Raw genomic sequence first — 19,106 nt, 5'->3', positions numbered from 1 at the left:
AATTTTATTTTATTGAACTTCATTATTTGAAAACATATTACATTTCAATACTTAAAACACATTACAGATATCAAATAGTTTAAATTTTTCCCCTAAAACAATGTCTCTATCAAAAAAACCAACTTAAAAGTGTTGTAATTAATATTACACATACATACATACATACATACATATATATATAACGTCTTGAAAGTAAATAAATTTAATTAAAATTACTCAACTTCTTGTTAATCAATCTATGTTTAACTAACTTTCAACTAAAATTATTTTAAATTACTTTCAATCCATTAATATTCATTTCTTTGAAAAAATTTAAAGCATACCAATGAAATTATCAATTTTATTGAAACATTTTTATTACAATTTAAATAAAAAATATTCAATCATTTAAATCTTTTTAAATAAAATTTCATATCAAATATATTTTAGTTGACAATTCTTTTTAAAAGTCTCTTTAAAAAACTTGGACAATTTTGTTTAATAGTATACTTAAATCATTAAAATTATTAAAAATTGTATTTATAATTTCTCATATCAAATTAATTTTTATTTAAAACTCATATTTTATATAATATTAAAAATTTTATTTTTTTATTAAATTTTTAGATATGTTAGTTGTTCGCTATTTCATGATAACTTTATTTTTTTATTTTTTAAAATAAAAGTAAATGAATAAATATGAGAATAATTTTAAAATAAAGAGATAATTATTCAATAATTCTTTATAACATTTTTAAATAAAAAATTAAAGGGATAAATATGATATAAATTAAAAATAAAGTGACTATTATTGGTGATTTTTTTAGGAATCAACCATTTTTTGGAAAAGTTCAATGAGATTCAATTTCAACCAAGGATGAAAAAATTGAGGGATTTTGCCAAAACCGGAACCACGCTAACAAGAATCTCAAATGAGGAATTAGGTTGCAATGATGAATAAATTCAACTATATTAAACTAAATCTTCCCTTTTAAGGAAAGATGACTCGTCCAACACCTATCTAATACTAATTATCTCCACCAAAAGAACCCAAATACCAAAAGGGTTAGCCACAAATTGTACACCATAAAAAGAACCTAGGAAGGTGTTGACTCTTACCAAGTCTATCCTTTACGCCTGTTCTAAGATTATTGGAGGACTATTAATCATAAGACCAGAGATCAATTAAAATAACATAATCTGAGCAATTCAATATGAGGCCTTTAACAAGCCACATCACTCCAGCTTCATCCATTTGTTGAAGGATTTTAATATCTTTGGCAATCTATGATGTTCACATCACATGCTTTAACTTGCAGATTTAAACAAGGTGGCCCCTAACCTTAAAGGACATATGTTTGCTAAAAGAATAAATTTGGCTTTGTTTTCTGATTTGACTCAATAATGGGCTTACCCTTGAGGCCTAGCTCAAGTGGTAAAGGGATGGGGAGGGTTTGTGGAAGGTTTTAGGTTCAAGTCTCAATGGGGACAAAAATTTACCTATCAAAAAAAATAATGCGCTTTGAAACAAAACATTAGGTGCATGCATTTTAAAGGTCAAGCAAAGTAAGAGTTGGGAAATTGAGTCAAATGCAATAAAAACCCAAAAAAAATCTTGTAAGTTCCTTTTGACAAAAAGAAACACAAATAAGGAAAATATTTTAGGTACCAGAACTTGCTCAAAGGCTAATGCTGACCCTCTGCCTCAGGCCAACACTTTTATGTTTCTCAAAGAAAGTAAAATTACATTAATTTGTAGCCTTTATGTTTTTATAATTCCAGCCGACTTGGAATTGAGGGAAGCTCAATGATCCATCCTGACAAAGTAATTACCACTAGAAAAGAGTTTCAAGAACATTTGCCAAAATTTTTCATATTGCTTTCTCTGTTCTTTTCTTATTCTAAATAAATTTCCAAATGAGAAACAAGAAGATAATATATGAAAAACACATTCTAAATGAAAAACTAGAAATTGCAATGCAACACACCTGTAGTTTCTTCAGAAGGGTGATCAGCAATACCAAAAGAGGTATCAAAAGATCAACTAGGCTCTTTTCACGACTACGCTCCAGCAGCAGATCTGAGGTAGAATTGCATTCTGTGCCTTCATCAACAAGGTAATCTGTCGAAGACAAACAAATCATATGTTTTGTGGATAAACTGATGATAGTAATCATCAAGCCCATCCAAGTTTTATCAACTGGAAACCTAAGAAGTATTCATTATTAAAGCAATACTGAAAAATCTCATTAAGATCACATATATCACTAACCAATGTCTGACCATCATAATGTAAAAGGGCAAGACAATTTCAAGACACAAGCTTAGGATTCTATGTTTCAAAAATGGTAATAAGCAAAAAATAAGGTTTTCATTATACACCACGATGAAAACCTCAACAAGCTGTAGATAAAGTAATATTCGTTAAACTTAAGAATGACAAAGACAAATATCAAGATGACAATATTAACTCGTGACACCTGATACCAAAAGAGCAACATCTCTACAAGAAGCCCCCTTCTAGATCCTATGAATGAATTACCACCAACTGAACTATCATCGAGTATGAATATGGAGTCATGACGAATGCTAGGATGAGATTAGCATCAAAATATAAGGCAAACTTACCTATCAAAATTGTAAATCAAAAAGAGATACCAAAGAGACCAGGTCTTTTAGAGCAAGTTGAAGGGATTTTTGAAGGAGAAACAAAATTCACAAAGGTATTGAGGGGGGAAAAAAGAGTCAAATGGCATTTGAAACACAAGAATTTCAAGTCCTGCTAAGCATGTTCTGTGCTCAAGCTCCACTTGGATCAAAGCATTTCTGGGAATTTTGGACAGGCAAGAAAAATATTATTTAAAAGTACCTCACAAAAAGGAGGCGTAACCCAAGTACACACAATGTATACAAAGAGCGCTAAAGGCCACAAAACCAAAGACAATTCCTTAACCCTTAGCTAAGTAGTCAAAGAAATCAAGAATGGAGCCGAAATTACAAACCAAAGCAACATTAGATCAAGAGAAGAAATTATTTTGAAAAAGACTTGTCAACATCGCCTCCGGGATTCACACACCCTTAAAACATCTATTTTGCTCTCTCCAGAATGTCCAAATCAAAGCACAGAGGAGCAATACTCAAAAACCTTTTACAACTCATTTCCACAACCCTCCCATACAAACCCATCAACAACTCCTTGATGGAGTGAGGGAGTACCTACAAGAAGACCATGAGTCACATGTCAACCCATAATGAATGAGAATGTGATTGACAGACTCTTTGTGCTACTTACAAAAGAAATACCAACTAGGTATTGGCCAACCCAATTTCTTTAGCTAATAAAAATGTTCGTCCAAACTGTCTACCAAGCATAGAATCTAACTTCGTAAAGCACATTTTAATAAAAACTCACTAGGTGAGAAAAGAACCCTACACCCTCAGACTCAAAAAGCTAGAGGAAGATTTGGCTGAGAAGTTGTTCTGCATTTGCTAGTCTCCATCCCAAACTTATCAGAAGTCCCTACCCTCAGAACCAGTAACTGAAGACATTGAAGAAAAGATTGCACATTTTAATCAATAATTCTTTAATAAGAGGAAATAGGGTACAAGGAGGGATGAACTATCCTCCAATCACTGAAAGAAAAACATATAAATCGATATTAAAACAGATCTACAAAAAGGCTAATATATCCTGAAATTGCTTTAAAGAAAGGAAATCCTTTACAAAAACCTCTAATAAGGAAACTCCTAGCTTAGCCAATTGAGGTTGACTATTTAAGGTTGTCCAATAGAGTGAGCACTTTCACTCTTTTAATACATGCCAAATACACGAATCCATGCATCCCATCTTCTAGCACCTCTTCCTTAGAGAAAACAAAGAGCTGACCATCTTCAAATCCCTTTCTTATCCCACAAAGCTTTGCTTTAGACAGGCTCTATAGCAAGGCTAAAACTTCAGTTGCAATACAACCCAAACCACAAGCAAGCTTTAAAGAAGCCCTACTCACACCTCCACTATGATCTCAAATAGCATGCACAATCCCCATTTGGGCAGGATACCACATAGCAGTTTTCAAATTTAAGGTTTAGACACAGTAAGAAAGGAGCCTCCTTAAGCTATCAAAGACCTAGCACAACCTTTTTAGGTGTAGATTTTATTTTTGATACGTAAAAGAGAGACATCTATTAACAATTACCTAGACAAACAAAAGAAACAGAAAAAGATTAACTCAATCCCACAGGATGTGTACAAAGTGCATAAAAAAACAAAGAAACAGGAGAAATACAAACTGCCAAGTTCAGCCAACCCCTTGGCCTAGCACATTAAAGTCTATAAAAGAAAATCAAATCACTCATCAACCTTTATTCTATGAAAATTAAATTTTGAGAATGAAATCTTTTAAGCAAACTTTAAACCCTTTTAGAGCCCATTTGGTTGTGCTTCTTAAAAGTGTTTCTAACCCTAAAAACACTTAAAAAGAGTTTTTAAGATAAAAAATAGGTGTTTGGCAATATTTTAAAAACACTTTTGAAAATTTTGAAAAACAATTAAAAGTGATTTTTAGAGAAGCACTTGGGAGGTGTTTCTTTTAAAATACACATTAAAAAATTACAAATATTCCTAAAATACGCCCAAGTGTTTCCCGATGCCCTTCCCTTCCCTTTCACTCTTCTCTTCCTCCTTCACTCTCCTCTTCCTTCTTCACTCTCCATTAAAAGATTGTTGCTAGAGAGAATTGTTGAAATGGATTTGGTGACCTTGCTAACCTTCTACAATGATTGCAGCTATGAGAAAAGCAACGTCTTGTTGCATCGAGGACACCAAGCCAGCTCTAGTTCAGAAGGCTACCCACATCTTGTAGGATTGGAGCATCATCAGTTCTGATCCATCTCAGGATCAGATCAGCAAGAGAGCGACCATAGTGACATTGATTCGTTCCGTTGAGTCACTCCCTCAACCCATTGTAATCCTTCTACTACCAAAGGTATATATGAATATTTTTGCTTTCAATCTTGATTTTGGATGAAGATTGTGTTTGTTCTCTATTTGGTTGCTGGGGAAAATGGGGGCAAGGAATGAACAACTAATTTGTGTTGCATTGTCCTTTTTCCTTCTTTTGGTTTCCAAGATAAGTGAAGAAATTGAGCTCCATTAAACAAAATAGTTGTACAACTCAAGTGGAGGCTTTTGCCTTCTAAGGTTTTAAATAATTATTGTTGTTTTGGTTTCCAAGAAAATGAAAAAATAGTAGTCGGAGTGATCGGACAATTACTGCTATGATTGATCTCTAACTTTGTTTTTTCTTGTAGCAAATAATAGAGAAGCTATGACAAAACCTTCATATGTATTCTTTTTCCAAGACTTTAGCATAACCGGGGCTGAGATTTGTAAATGTCTTTCTTTTGTAATGAAAAATTTATAATTGTTTTTAAAACCAAATGTCTTTTTTGGTAATTCAATAATATTAAAAGCATTTTTGTCCTCATGTGACACATTGTCAAAAACTCTATTAGAATCACTTCTCTAGATTCTTATAAAAGTGTTTTTTACATAAACACTATAGAAGAAAACACTTCAACTAGAAGCACCATCAAACAGGCTCTTAGACTTTTAAAAGTCCTTTTACTCCATTCTTGCCACATGCACTATAACAGGCACAAAGGAACCCTCCTCCATACCATCTTGCTCTCCTTGCCCACAAAACCATTGTGCCACTCAAGTAAAACCTTCTTGACTACCCTAGGAAGAATCCAATGGGACCAAACACAGAGAACAATGAAGACCACAACCTTCTAAGTAGGAATATTATAACCCAATTCCTCCCCATGATTGCATAGGCAACCACGAATTAAAGGAGACCAATCCCGAGCCATAGTTAACCAATGGTGAGGATCTTCTCCCACACCATCCCACAACAAAAAATTCACTTCAATGGAATATTAGAAGCCCCAATTTCCCTTTGGAAGGAAATGAATGAGCAGAAACCAAGCTCAAAGGACAATAAGACCACAGAGATTACGACTTCTTTTCTACCCTCAACAAGGTCTATCATTGCACCCTTTCCAAACAACAGCAGGAAAGAAACTGCAATTTATTTCTAAAGTGCTAAACAGTTTGTGATGTCAGAATTCACTGAACATCTGGGACCACATTGTTTTAGTTTCTAAGCACTTAATATAGCTACATCCCTAGACTTGGACTATGTGCATGTATTTTTTTTCTTCTCTGATATAATGCACTGAACAGTTGGGGGCACATTGTTTTAGTTTTTAACCACTCAATATAACTACATCTCTAGGCTTGGAGTATGTAAATGTATTTTTTACTTCTCTACGGAAATTCACACTAATATATAAGCAACAAAACTGGGGTTTTTTTTTAATTTTTTAATTGTTTGGAAAGCCAAATGAAAAGATATGCCTAACAAAAGGGTTTCAACCCGGGTACACAACATGCAAACAAGGAATGCCCGATACCCATATAAGGAGAAAAAAAATGCAAATGACTCCTCAAAACAGAGATCAAACCGACCATAACCTATCAGGAAAATATATAACAGTGCGAACTCTTCTCCTTGAAAGATGCATCAGACAGAAAAATTTTCAATCATTTCGACAGTGATTTCTAAAAGCAATCATTCAGTTGCTGAATCCATCTCTACTCCAAAAACCCATCAATCATGCTGCTTCCACAAACACTAGATACTCATAGGGTCCACCTTCCATGCTTCCTACTAAGAGAACCATCTCTACTCAACAAAGTCACCTTCACCAAGATTGGAAGAACCCATGAAATACCTGGATTACTTATTTCAATACAAACACTGGATATAGTACACACTGATAAATATAAAGGCTATATTTAACACCATTTATGCAAGAATCTTGCTTATTTTCCAGGAGACCCAACTTCGTGTACTTAATTGACAATCCAAACAACAAAAAGGTTGAGACTTGAGACTATGTAAGTCATAAACAAAAACAGACGGGTTCCCAGAAATAATTGCATATTTTCTTCACATCTTTAACGGATGTGTGCTTTCTACAGGATACAGACTGGAAGAAACTTCCCATTATATGAATATTGAATATCGAATATCAAAAAAACTTTTGTTGACAACATACCTGCTGCATAACTCATTTTTTTATGATGCAAGCATCTGATTGTCATCATACACTAAATTATCAGGCAAACAACTAAAAACAAATAGGACTTCATAACTCACCGTAATTGTTAGAGGACCGCTCAAGCATGAATCTGCAGTCAACTAGCACTGCATAGATAATTATTATTGCACCTTCATCATATAAAGCAGCTGCAACAGCCTTCATTAATTAAACAATGATTAGTGAGGTGAAAATCAACTCCTATTATACAGATGAAAAGCTAAAAATGGTTTACTTCATACCGAGTTCTCTGAAATGAATGCCAAAATTCGAAATGCTGTTGTTAACTGTGCCACAGAAGAGTCCCGAAGGGTAACACCATCAAAAGATTTTTCAGAAATGAGTTTTCCAAGATTCTCTATAACATTAGTATCAGAACCACTGGAAGAATCTCCAACAGCGTTCTCAACATCCATCGAATCAGATCCTAGAATGCTTGTTGAAGTTAAGTGTGCATCTCCTCCAGAAGCTAAGACAGCAGCATATCGTAGAAGACCAGTTACCCCATTTTATGAAAAACTACACCAGCATCTATCCACTCCAATAGCCGTGTCGGAGCATCTTTTCTATTGGATCCAGGGGACGAGGAATGTAAAGCTTTATGAAGCTCCATAGCATGCCCAATCCAAGAAGCCAAAGAAGATGCAGTTGAATCAGTAACAAGAACTTCAAATATCTCAGAAGCTGAATGAAAGATTGCAAGATTTAGCGGTGAAGTGCCTGAATATCCAGAATTTAATTCAAGTAAGTGCAGGTTTAACATATATGTTAACAAGCAAAAATTTCAAAAGTTTCAAAGAAAACTATAGAATTATCACCAGTGGTGGTAACCGGCTCCAATTCCTTGACAGAATGTAATGCTTCCATCAAAACAAGCACAGCCTGCATAAAGAATTAAATAAATTAATAAAAAATCAAAAATAAAATTTATTACAAAAATGATTTAAACATGTAGTTATAAACAATTAGGGTGGTAATAAGGGGGCATTGGAGTCTAATATTCATCAGGAGGCTTCTTGATTGAGAGTTGAACATAGTGGAAGATTGTATGGAGTGCCCATCCATGAAGAATTTCTTTTCTGTTCTTTTTGTGCTTTTTCTTTTTCTGCTTCTTGGCTGCAGCATGAGGAACTCTAACTCCTTCCAGTAGTTCTTTGACTGGACTCAAGTGTGGGAAAAGGTCACAATCATCGATACCAACTAATGAGACATGGGAGGGCTCTCATGTATCAGTGCATGTGTCCCAGGAACAAGGAAATGGCAAACAAGCTTTTGATCGACTGTTCTGTTGCAAAGGGTCTACAGCCTCTTCATTATTTTGGGGAGGTTTGGGTATGTTAAGATTATAAACAGGGATTTAGCTAGTTCGCATGGCAGGTCTGTGAGGAGAAGAAGGATGATATGGAGGCTGTGCTTGGTGTGGTGTATATGGAGGGAGTGGAACCACAAGAACTTCTAACAAAATGAACTTCCAGATCTAAAACTAAAAGAACGGTTTCTCAGGTTCTTCTATTTATGGTTGGCAGCCATTTGGGAAGAGAAGAGTAGCCTTTTGTAGATTTATTAACAGGCTGTAGGGAGGTCATGAAGTGATGCAGTCATTAACAAAGAATGTATAGCAAGTTTTAAGAGTCAAAAGTTTGCATGGAAAAGGTTCATTATTAAATTAGAAGTCAAAAGGTCAGCCTTTTTTTTGTTTTACTAGAACTATAGCAAATGAATATATAAAAGCTACTAATTGTACCCTGGAAACCATCAGAAAGTAGTTAAGGGCTATCATCATAAAAGGGAAGAACCTACTTATTGTAAAGATTTTTTAAGATTTTTCCCAAATAAATATACTAATTGCTTGTCTAGAAGTTTCTGGTGGCAGTTTATGCAAAGGGTTTTCTCTAGATTTCTCCTTAAGAAATCTTGGTTCGGACGGTGTTTGGAGTAACTTGGTTGTAGTCTACTTGGATAGTAGCTATAATAGTTTTTCAACTTTTATTAATTCGTATCAGAGCCTTTGATCCGGATTCATGATTGTTCTGAATCAATGGCTAGGTCTGGGAATCATTTGAATGCTACATCTTCACAATCAGCAGGAAACAGTAAAGAGTTTGCAAACTTGCAACAACAGCTTAAGCAACTATGCGCTAGGTTGGAGCAATCTGGTATTTTTGGTGCTCCGAATTCCACCATTTTTTTTTTATAAGTAAAGAGAAGTATATTAAAATGAAAGAGGAGACACCAAACTAGTGTCCTCTAGGTATACAAAGAGTATACAAAAACAGCCCCTCGACTCTAAACCAAGGAAGCGAGCCGAAACCCCTACCTATAACTAAATCCTAGCCACTCAAAAAAGCTAACCAAAGACCGCGGGCTCAAAAATATAAACACCCTCACCCATGACCACATATTACATACAAAAGAATGTTTCAACCTTTGGATTGACAACACCTCATTCCCAAAAGCCAACAAATTTCTTTCCTTCCAAACTGACCAAAATATACATAAGGGGGTCATTTGCCACGCCTTTTTACCGATTTTCCCCACAAACGCTCCATGCCACCCAAGGAGAGTTTCCTTAACTATACCAGAGAGAACCCACTCCACACCAAAGAGAGAAAAAAGAAGATTCCACAATGTCCTCGTCATAACACAATGGAGTAAAAGATGATCCACTGTTTCTGCTTCAACAAGACAAAGAAAACACCTATTTGCCAAAGAATAACCCCTCCTCTGGAGTTGGTTTAAAGTTAAGATTTTGCCCCAGGATGCTTCCCACGCGAAAAAAGCTACCTTTGGAGGCACACACGCTCTCCAAATACCAACATAAGGGAACATAGCTGAACCACCAGGCTCCAGAGTAGAGTAGAGCGACTTGACTGAGAAAACACCACTTCTAGATGTTGTCCAAACCATCTTATCCTTGTTCTCCCTTTGCACCCTACAAGCTTGGATTTTAAGCATAAACTGTTCCATCATCTAAATTTCCCAATCATTAAGCGCCCTTGAGAAAAGAGGAGTCCAACCATCCCCTACACCATCTGGGTTCCACACTTCCGATACCCACGCGTCTTTAGCCCGGGAAATGGCAAAAAGAGAAGGGAAGAATTCGTAGAGAGGCTCATCTCCACACCACTTATCCTTCCAGAATCTCACTCTCCAACCATTGCCCACACGGAAGGCTAAACTGCTATACATACCTAACCACTCCTTTCTAATAGCTTTCCAAAGCCCTACACCATGCCTCCCTCTTTCGGCCCGAGTACACCAACCCCCCTCCTCTACACCATATTTATGACTGATCACTTGCTTCCACAACGCCTCTCTTTCAATGGCAAAACGCCAATTCCACTTACCCAAGAGAGCTTTATTCATCAACGCTAAGTTTCTTACCCCCAAACCACCTTTCTTCCTTTCCAGGCAAACCAGATTCCACCTAACCAGATGAGGCCTCTGATCAAGAGCACCTCCCCCCCACAGGAAGTCCCTCTGAATCTTCTCCAACCGCATCCTTACTTTTCTTGGCAAAAGGAAAAGAGACATGAAGTAAACCGGCAAACTGGAAAAAGTGCTCCGAATAAGGGTGAGTCTTCCCCCTTTGGAAATATACTGTCTCTTCCACATAGCCAACCTTTTCCTAAACCTCTCTTCAACACAATCCCATGCCACCTCTAATATGAAAGGTTCCCCCAAAGGCAATCCCAAATAACTGGAAGGTAGACCACCCACCTTACAACCCAACTCCAGAGCCAAATCCTCTATATCATTCACCCTCCCCACCGGAATAAGCTCACTCTTCTCCAAGTTAACTTTCAAACCTGAGCAAGCCTCAAACCACATGAGAAGCCAGCTTAGATACGTCAACTGATCCTAAGACTCCTCACAAAACACCAAGGTGTCGTCCGCAAAGAGCAAATGAGATATCAGAATCCCTTCTCCACCCCTACCTCTAGCCCTCCATCCAGATAAAAAGCCTCCACTGATGGCCCTTCTCATTAAGCAACTAAACACCTCCATAGCTATCACGAACAGGTAAGGGGATAGAGGGTCACCTTGTCTCAAACCCCTTAAGCTTTGGAAGAATCCGGAAGGAGAGCCATTTATCAAAACGGAGTATCTTACAGTTGAGATACACCACTCTATCCACTTAATCCATCTCTCCCCAAATCCCATTTGCTTTAGCACAGCCAACAAGAACTTCCAGCCAACATGATCATAGGTCCTCTCTATATCCAATTGGCACATCACGCCCCCTTGATTGCTTTTCAATCTGGAATCCACAACCTCATTAGCAATCAAAACTGCATCAAGAATTTGTCTACCCTCCACAAAGGCATTTTGGGGTTCTGAAATCACTTTTCCCATAACCTTCTTGATTCTATTTGCCAACACCTTGGCCAACAACTTGTAAAGGCTTCCCACAAGGCTAATCGGTCTGAAATCTTTCAAATCTTCTACCCCTCCCTTCTTAGGGACTAAAACCAAGAAGGTAGCCTTTAGGGATTTCACAAATTTGCCCCTTTCATGGAATTCTCTAAAAAAGCCCATAATTTCAAACTTCACCACATCCCCCCCAAAAAGCCAAAACGCCATTGTAAAGCGATCTGGCCCCGAGGCTTTGTCTTTGCCTAGGTCCGTAAGAGCTGCTAACACCTCTTCCTCCAAGAAAGGAATCTCCAACCCCTCAGCCTCATAGTTATCTAACCTCATAAAAGAGATCCCGTCGACACTAAGGCGCCACCCCTCTTCCTCCTGGTACAGCTCTTGAAACGCCCCCACCACACTGTTTCTTAAGTTATTTTCCTCTGAATGCCAACAGCCATTAACTTTCAACTTGGACAGCCAATTTCTTCTACTATGAGCATTCGCCATCCTATCAAAGAATCTGGTATTATTATCCCCCTCCTTCAACCACAACTCCCTAGACTTCTGCCTCCAGAAAATCTCTTCCTTTATCACCCAAGACTTGTAGGCCTCCCTTGCTCCATTTCTTGCTTCACAATCTTCCATATTTAGAGCATCATATTTCTTCTTTTCATCCCAATACTCAACCTGCTTAAGAGCTTCCCCCTTTTTAGCCTCAACTAACCCAAACTCTTCCTTATTCCAAATCTTCAGAATATTTTTAAGGGGCCTCAATTTAGCATCTAAAATGTAGCTGGATGACCCAATAAAATTTAAACTCCCCCACCACGTCTTCATCTTGTCTTTAAAACCCTCCTCCTCCAACCACATGTTCTCAAATCTGAAAGGGGAAGGTCCCCTCTTCAGCCCTCCACCTTCTAGGAGGATGGAGAAGTGATCCGAGACAGGTCTGGGGAGAATGCCCTGCACAGCACCATTGAACATATTATCCCAATTATCCGTCACTAAGAACCTATCCAGCCTAGACTGGACCTGGTTATTCAAACCCCCTCTCCAAGTAAACGGACCCCCCCTCAAGGGGTAGTCCCTAAGCTCTAGATCCTCTACCACTTCTGAGAATCTCCTCATAGAAGCTGTAAGACCACCTCTCCTGCTACACTCCTCTGGAAACTTTACCAAGTTGAAATCCCCTCCCACACACCAAGGGTCACTCCATAACCCTTTAACTAACCCAAGTTCTTCCCAAAACTCCTCTCTATCACCACTGCAAACCGGCCCATACACCCCAGTGAACACCCACACAACACCATCCACACAATTTTTGAACCGGCACGAAATTGAGAACACTCCTTTTTCCCATCCCACCAGCTCCACCACCCTATTGTCCCAAAACACCAAAACACCCCCAGCAGCACCCCTAAAGTTGACTGCTCTCCACTCTATATTTCTTCCCACCCCCAAACTTCGAACAAGCCCCGTAGTCATTTCTTTAATTTTAGTTTCCTGTATACAAACCACGTCCACTCTCTGGGATTTAATAACTGACTTGATAATCCTCCTTTTATCCCTATCATTAGCCCCTCTCACATTCCATGACGTAATTCTTATCTTCATTTACACCCTGATCCTGAAGCCCCTCCAAAAATACCCATGCTAGATCCCATTTTTGCCTTTTTGTAACTAACAGTCCACTCCAACTTCTTGAGTTCCCTACTGGATTTTGAAGATTTTAAACTCGTCTTCATAGTCACCCCTTCCATGCCCTTTTGCTCCATTCTCCCCTTCATTCTCCTTAAGAGATATAAGATTTCCTCTTCGAAGCCTTCCGTCGGCATCCCCAAACAGTGACTAAATCTCGCAAGGCTACTGGTACTCCACCCTTCCCCACTTCCCCCTTCTTCTATGTGACAAGCATCCTCTTCCTCATAGAGACTCATAAAAACCTCCCCAATTGGTACCAGAGCTAGCTCCTTTCCTCTTTCGGCATCACCCGAGTCCCGAAGGTGTCCACTCCAGTCTCCGCAAGCCGACGTTGCTCTATTTCTCCCCCTTCTAGTCTCATAACTATCCAACTCCCCTTCCGCACCAAAAACCAACCCCTCCGAAGCCCCTACAGCCCCGGCGTTGCCCGAAAAAGAAGAAGAAGAATGGTAGGAGTATCCCCGATGCCCCAACTGAGAAGGAGGAGTAGGACCAGCATCGTACCTGGAAGCCTCCTCCATCAGAGCCTCGTTGGTGACTCTCCATCCACGCGGCGTCAACTCGACGGCATCTTCAACTTGGAACGCCATGAGCTCCGGTTCCATCCCCCCTTCAACCTCCGCGGGAACTGACGAAGCCCTAGCCGAGGAGGGCCGCTCCACAAAATCCATACCAGAAGTGGGCTTAGAAGCCCACCCCCCGCCCGCCTTTTTAAAACTAACGGATAGTGGGCTTTTGGCCCAAAACCTTTCCTCACTTAAGCCCAAATCTTTATTTCCTTTTAAAGCCTGCCCCTTATCTTTTCTGGGCCCAAACCCGCTATTAGAAGGGCCCAAATCACCTGCGAAAGGCCTCCTTCCCTTTGCCACCTCTGCACCTGCCGCCTCACCTTGCCCTCTGCCACACTCAAACTGCTCCTCTGTCCCCCGAGCCTGCAACTCACTTTTACCATTTTGAAACACTCTCACGCTACCACTGGCGCGTGAATCCCTGCACCCCCCCCCCCCCCCCCCTTCCCTCCCTCCCTCCCTCCCTCCCTCATCCCTGACCTCCCGCCTCTCCTCATTAAACCAGGCTGATCTTGCTACCACCTCCGAAAACCATGGAGGATTTTCCCATCAAAGACTCACCGTCCAACAACAATTCCCGGCTACCACCTGCAACGAACCCTGTCTAATCTTCCCAGGAGCTCTCACCAAAATACTAGCCCATTGTAGCTCGGAGAAAAAGGTTGTATCCTCATCCACAGCTATGAATCCCCCGCATCTCTCTCCTATACTCTTGAACACTTCTCTACTCCAAAGGTGAAGTGGTAGACCGACTACTTTCACCCACACTTCCTTTGGGTGGCTTCCATTTCTGCAACACCCCACTTCAGGTCCCCATTTCTGCAAGAAAAACTCTCTCATCTGAAAGCTTCTACTACCCCTTAATAGCACCCAGTCCGCTTCCACTTTATCTTCAAATTCGAACAACACTAAGGCTCCACCCAAACGGGAGATTTTTAAACCTCCCTTGAGAGACCACCTTTCATACGCCCACTCTTCCAATAAGGACAAAGACGGAACGGCCTCAACACTATCACCAAAACATCCTACCAAGCAGCGACTAAGCTGCACTTCCCTGCTGGTCAAGTCTTGCTCACCAACATGCACCCATAAAGCTTCCCCTAATTCCCCTATCTCCATTCTCACAACATCTGGAATAACTCCTTTCCCTTTCTCCTTTCCTTTACCTCTATAATCCTCCTTTACAGAGGTGGAATTACCCAGTTCAACATTCCTCATGGGTTGATTAGTAATTCCAAGGGCTCTTAGCTTCTGAGCCAGCATGAACCACCCACCTACTAAGCCCTTACCTTCTAGGAAAACTAGACAAAACCTCTTCGCCTCCAAGTCCCTCACCGAACATAGCAAATGCCTACCTGCAACATTTGAACGACACTCCAACCTATATTTCCTTCCTCCTTCTTCCCAAACTCTAAGGCGCCTCGAGCTTGATTCTTCTCTACACCAATCTTCCACTCCTTCCAACAGAGAACTGAGGCTCTTTTCTCCAAATTTTATCCAAGAAGAGAAGCCTTTGCTTCTTTCCAGAATAACCCCCCTCAATTTGCCTCGAGTCTCTTCAATGGAGATCTCAAATGTCTTTGATTCCACAGCAAACCAGCTCTTGCCCCCCTTCGGAGCTCCTTCTCCCTCCGAGAAAGCAACCATTTGTCTTCCACTCCTTAATGCCAACACTTGATTAGCCTATGCCAAGTCTAGTGGTGCTCCGAATTCCACCATTGGAGGCCAAACAAGGCAGAATATTCAAACTTACCAGTGGAGGAATTTTGAGAAATCAACTTGCTATTGAGGAGTTCCAACAAACTGTAGGGGACTTTTCAGAGGAAGAAGGTGGAGTTTTACCCCTGGAGAGGCAACCAACATTTCATTGTACTACAGATCATGATTAGAATCTAAATATTAAGGTAGACATTCCACGATTTACTGGAGAGGAGCAACCAGAGAACTTTTTTTTTTTTTTTTGATAAGTGAGCACAAATTGTATTAAAGGGCAAACTGTCACAAAGCATACAGGGAGTATACAACGCAGCCACACCCAAAAAACAAAATAAACAAGCAGCCTCACCGGCCCTTAAGTAGTCGCTAGCCACTCCAAAAAGACTAAAAACGAAAAGGACTTCTCTCTCATGTACACTCTAGCCCAACTCCACAAGTTACAAACAAAATAATTTTTGAGTTTCTGTAAGTCCAAAGAACCCCCCCTAAAGGCTAATCTATTTCTTTCCTTCCATACCGTCCAAAAAATACACAACGGGATGGAATACCAGATTTTTTTCCTCTTTCTCCCCACAAAAGAGCTCCTCCAACTAAGTAACACCTCTATGACTGTCTCTGGGAACACCCAATGAACCCCAAACAAAGCAAGGACAATTTCCCAGAGGACCCTAGCCACTGTACAGTGTAAAAGAATGTGATTTACATTTTCCTCTTCACAACCACACAAAAAACAGCAATTAGGAAACTGTCACCCTCGTTTTTGAAGCCTATCCAATGTGAGGATCTTCCCCCACGTAGCTTCCCAAGCAAAAAAAGACAGCTTTAGTTGAGACCTTGTCCACCCAAATGCATCTAACCGGGAAGGCGAGGGTATTGGGAGCAGCCATCAGGTTGTAAGCATGTCTGACTCCAAAGGTGCCTTGACCCCCACCTCTCCAAACCACCGAGTCCTCTTCTTGGGAGATCTTGAAGTCCCTCAGCATGTTAAACAAAGTTCCTATTAAATCCAGCTCCCAATTATTAGAATCTCTAGCAAATCTAAGATTCCAACCCCCTTGACCAAGGCTAAAGTCCCACACCTCATTAATCGTTGCATTCCTATGCACCGCCAAGGCAAATAACTGAGGAAAAATTTTGGACAGCGCCTCATTACCGCACCAGTGATCAGATTAGCAGGAAAGGGCATTACCCAGAATTCAACAGACCAGATGACCCAAGATAGAGCTAAATGGAAAAACAGGATTTGAATATGTAAATGTTCTTGTATGATTGACAATTAAAAGCTTACAAGTTTTATTTGTTATGGATTTATGATGACATAACATAATAAATGTCAAAACTAAAAATTATTTCAGCATGCAGCAGTAGATATGGCTTGTTATAGAATCACAAATACCTCCGGAAAGTGTCCTAGAGCCAACAAAGCTTGGCGCCCAGAATCTGACCTGCAGATCACGGTACAACTGCCAGTTAAAAACCTTCATGTTGGTTTGGGTCTAAAAGTAACCAAATAAATTAACAAGTTTCACCTAGAAAGACCGCACAACTCCCATAACACCCACAAAAATTCCTCTGATTGTGGAGTTGAAGAAAGCAAACGGTCTACAGCATTAACCTGCATCAGAGCATGAGAAAATTGATAAAGTTAGCCAAAAACCTGCAACAAATCACAGTAAAAGAGGGGCAGAGATCAAACAGAATCAAGGAAAAAGACATAATATAGACCCCAAAAGGAAACTAACCACTCTCAAATGCATCTCAACGACCAAGCCAACTTCCCGTGGGCGACAAAAGAAACCCTTGGAAATTAAAATAGATGCATATCGAAGAGGAGCACAGTCTTCCTTATGAAAGTCATCGACACCTCTTAAGGCAAGAATCACTGTTGCAGAAAGTTCAGGGTGAAGCAGTAGGAAGATTAACCCTGAAAAAAAGAGCATCACACATTAACCACAAGAACGTCTGATAAAGAGTATATCACATGAAGCATTAACAAAACCTGAGCGACAAAAAAGAAGAGACAGAATGATGGCCTCAATAGATGATGTAATGTCCACAAATATGTCCATAGCATGTCCCACTTCTGAACGCAAGATAGAAGATGACAACAGTGCAGCTGATAAAGGAAGAAATCCTCTCTCCTGGTTGCAAGCACATTTCAAAATATTAAACTGCTAAGAATTCTTCCAAAGCACATTTCAAAATATTCAATATAGATTTTAAATAACAAAGACCCCCATTCATACACTCCAAATATCACAACCATCCTAATAATTAAATTTCTGTCAAAATATATTTTTTTTGCAATATACTGCTTTTCATAATCCACTTCCATGAGGTTGGGTTTAAAATTACATTGATGGATCATATTGAAGAAATAAGATAAGTGACACAAATAAAAATAATCATATAAACTCAAGGGATCATTAACATACAGATTTAATCCTTTTCTAAATAGATAAGAATAGAAAGTGGAGCAAGAGCAAAATATTCAGATGGCGCACACATCATGCTGGAAGCAACAAAATGAATTTCTTGGAATCCCATCATATATTTTACTTATTAAATGGCTAAAAATCTCCCAATTTTGAGCAATATCTTTAAGTAACCCACTTTTATGTTCATATTACACTAACCCATTCTCTGTCCCCAACCATATATTTCTAAATAACCCATCTCTGAATTTGAACCTTTTTCCAATAGGAAAACAAGAAGAAACCCTTCTCTGAATTTGAACATTTTTCCAATAGGAAAAAAAGAAGTTAGACATGCAAAGGAGAACTCCACAGGTTAATATCTCATCATTTCAAAGTCATTATGTACCTATTTACTCAATTCAATATATCTCATCATTTCAAAGTCATTATGTACCTATTTACTCAATTCAATACAACAAGTTTCATCCCGTTAGATTGGAGACAGACACACAAACCCTATTCTACCCTACCAATTTACATTAGGCTATAGCCTTGTACCTACAATAAGTGTTCACTGAAGGACCTTTGAGAAATACCATGGCTTATTCTATCAAAGATGAGTGGAGCAAATAACAAATAAATTACACATGATCTATACATGTAGCATGAGAACAGTTGTTGATACAACTGAATTTCAGATTACAACAGCATCCATCAACAGTCAGCAATAAGCTCCTATGCTTTTGCAAGCTTTCTAAATAAAATGATAGGTCATAACCTGAAAGAGGTCATGTGAGTATGTTGTTTGCTAACAAACTAGTTTTAATCAAGTGAACTGTAAGTTTAGGGAATTGCAAAATTAAGATACAAAGAAATGCTTTAGTATTGAGGGTAATATAAGGTGCTAAATCAAGATACATGCAATGCAATATCATAGAGTCAGAGTAGAAATGAGAGAACATGTTGTAAAATTGGGAATAAAAAGGGAAAGGTGGCGACTGACAGCAAATAAATACCAAATAGTGCCCATTTTCATAAACCTAGATCAAACATAGTAAGTGAGAAGGATGCTACCTAAAACACTAGAGTAGGATGGAAGAAGGAATTTCCAAAGGGTCCCACAAACAATACAATGTCAAATTGAAGAGAATTGAAGGGAAAAGAATCTGTGATACCACCATAAGACCAGTTTGTTTATAGT

The 19,106-nt window shown here is 39.0% G+C and overlaps 1 protein-coding gene across 1 annotated transcript in view; it reads right to left on the bottom strand.

Moving 5' to 3' along the window:
* LOC117914234 (protein virilizer homolog) overlaps positions 1-19,106 on the bottom strand; it is a 72,234-nt gene that overhangs the window by 17,992 nt on the left and 35,136 nt on the right. The window contains 9 exon segments of the mRNA XM_034829478.1: positions 1,968-2,101; positions 7,206-7,305; positions 7,389-7,654; positions 7,657-7,866; positions 7,965-8,028; positions 16,885-16,933; positions 17,018-17,103; positions 17,231-17,412; positions 17,488-17,629. Of these exon segments, the coding sequence (XP_034685369.1) occupies positions 1,968-2,101; positions 7,206-7,305; positions 7,389-7,654; positions 7,657-7,866; positions 7,965-8,028; positions 16,885-16,933; positions 17,018-17,103; positions 17,231-17,412; positions 17,488-17,629 (1,233 nt within the window).

The sequence above is a fragment of the Vitis riparia genome, chromosome 1 (genome assembly GCF_004353265.1).
Source record: "Vitis riparia cultivar Riparia Gloire de Montpellier isolate 1030 chromosome 1, EGFV_Vit.rip_1.0, whole genome shotgun sequence".
NCBI classification, from domain to species: Eukaryota; Viridiplantae; Streptophyta; class Magnoliopsida; order Vitales; family Vitaceae; genus Vitis; species Vitis riparia.
This window is presented reverse-complemented; position numbering and strand designations above follow the sequence as displayed.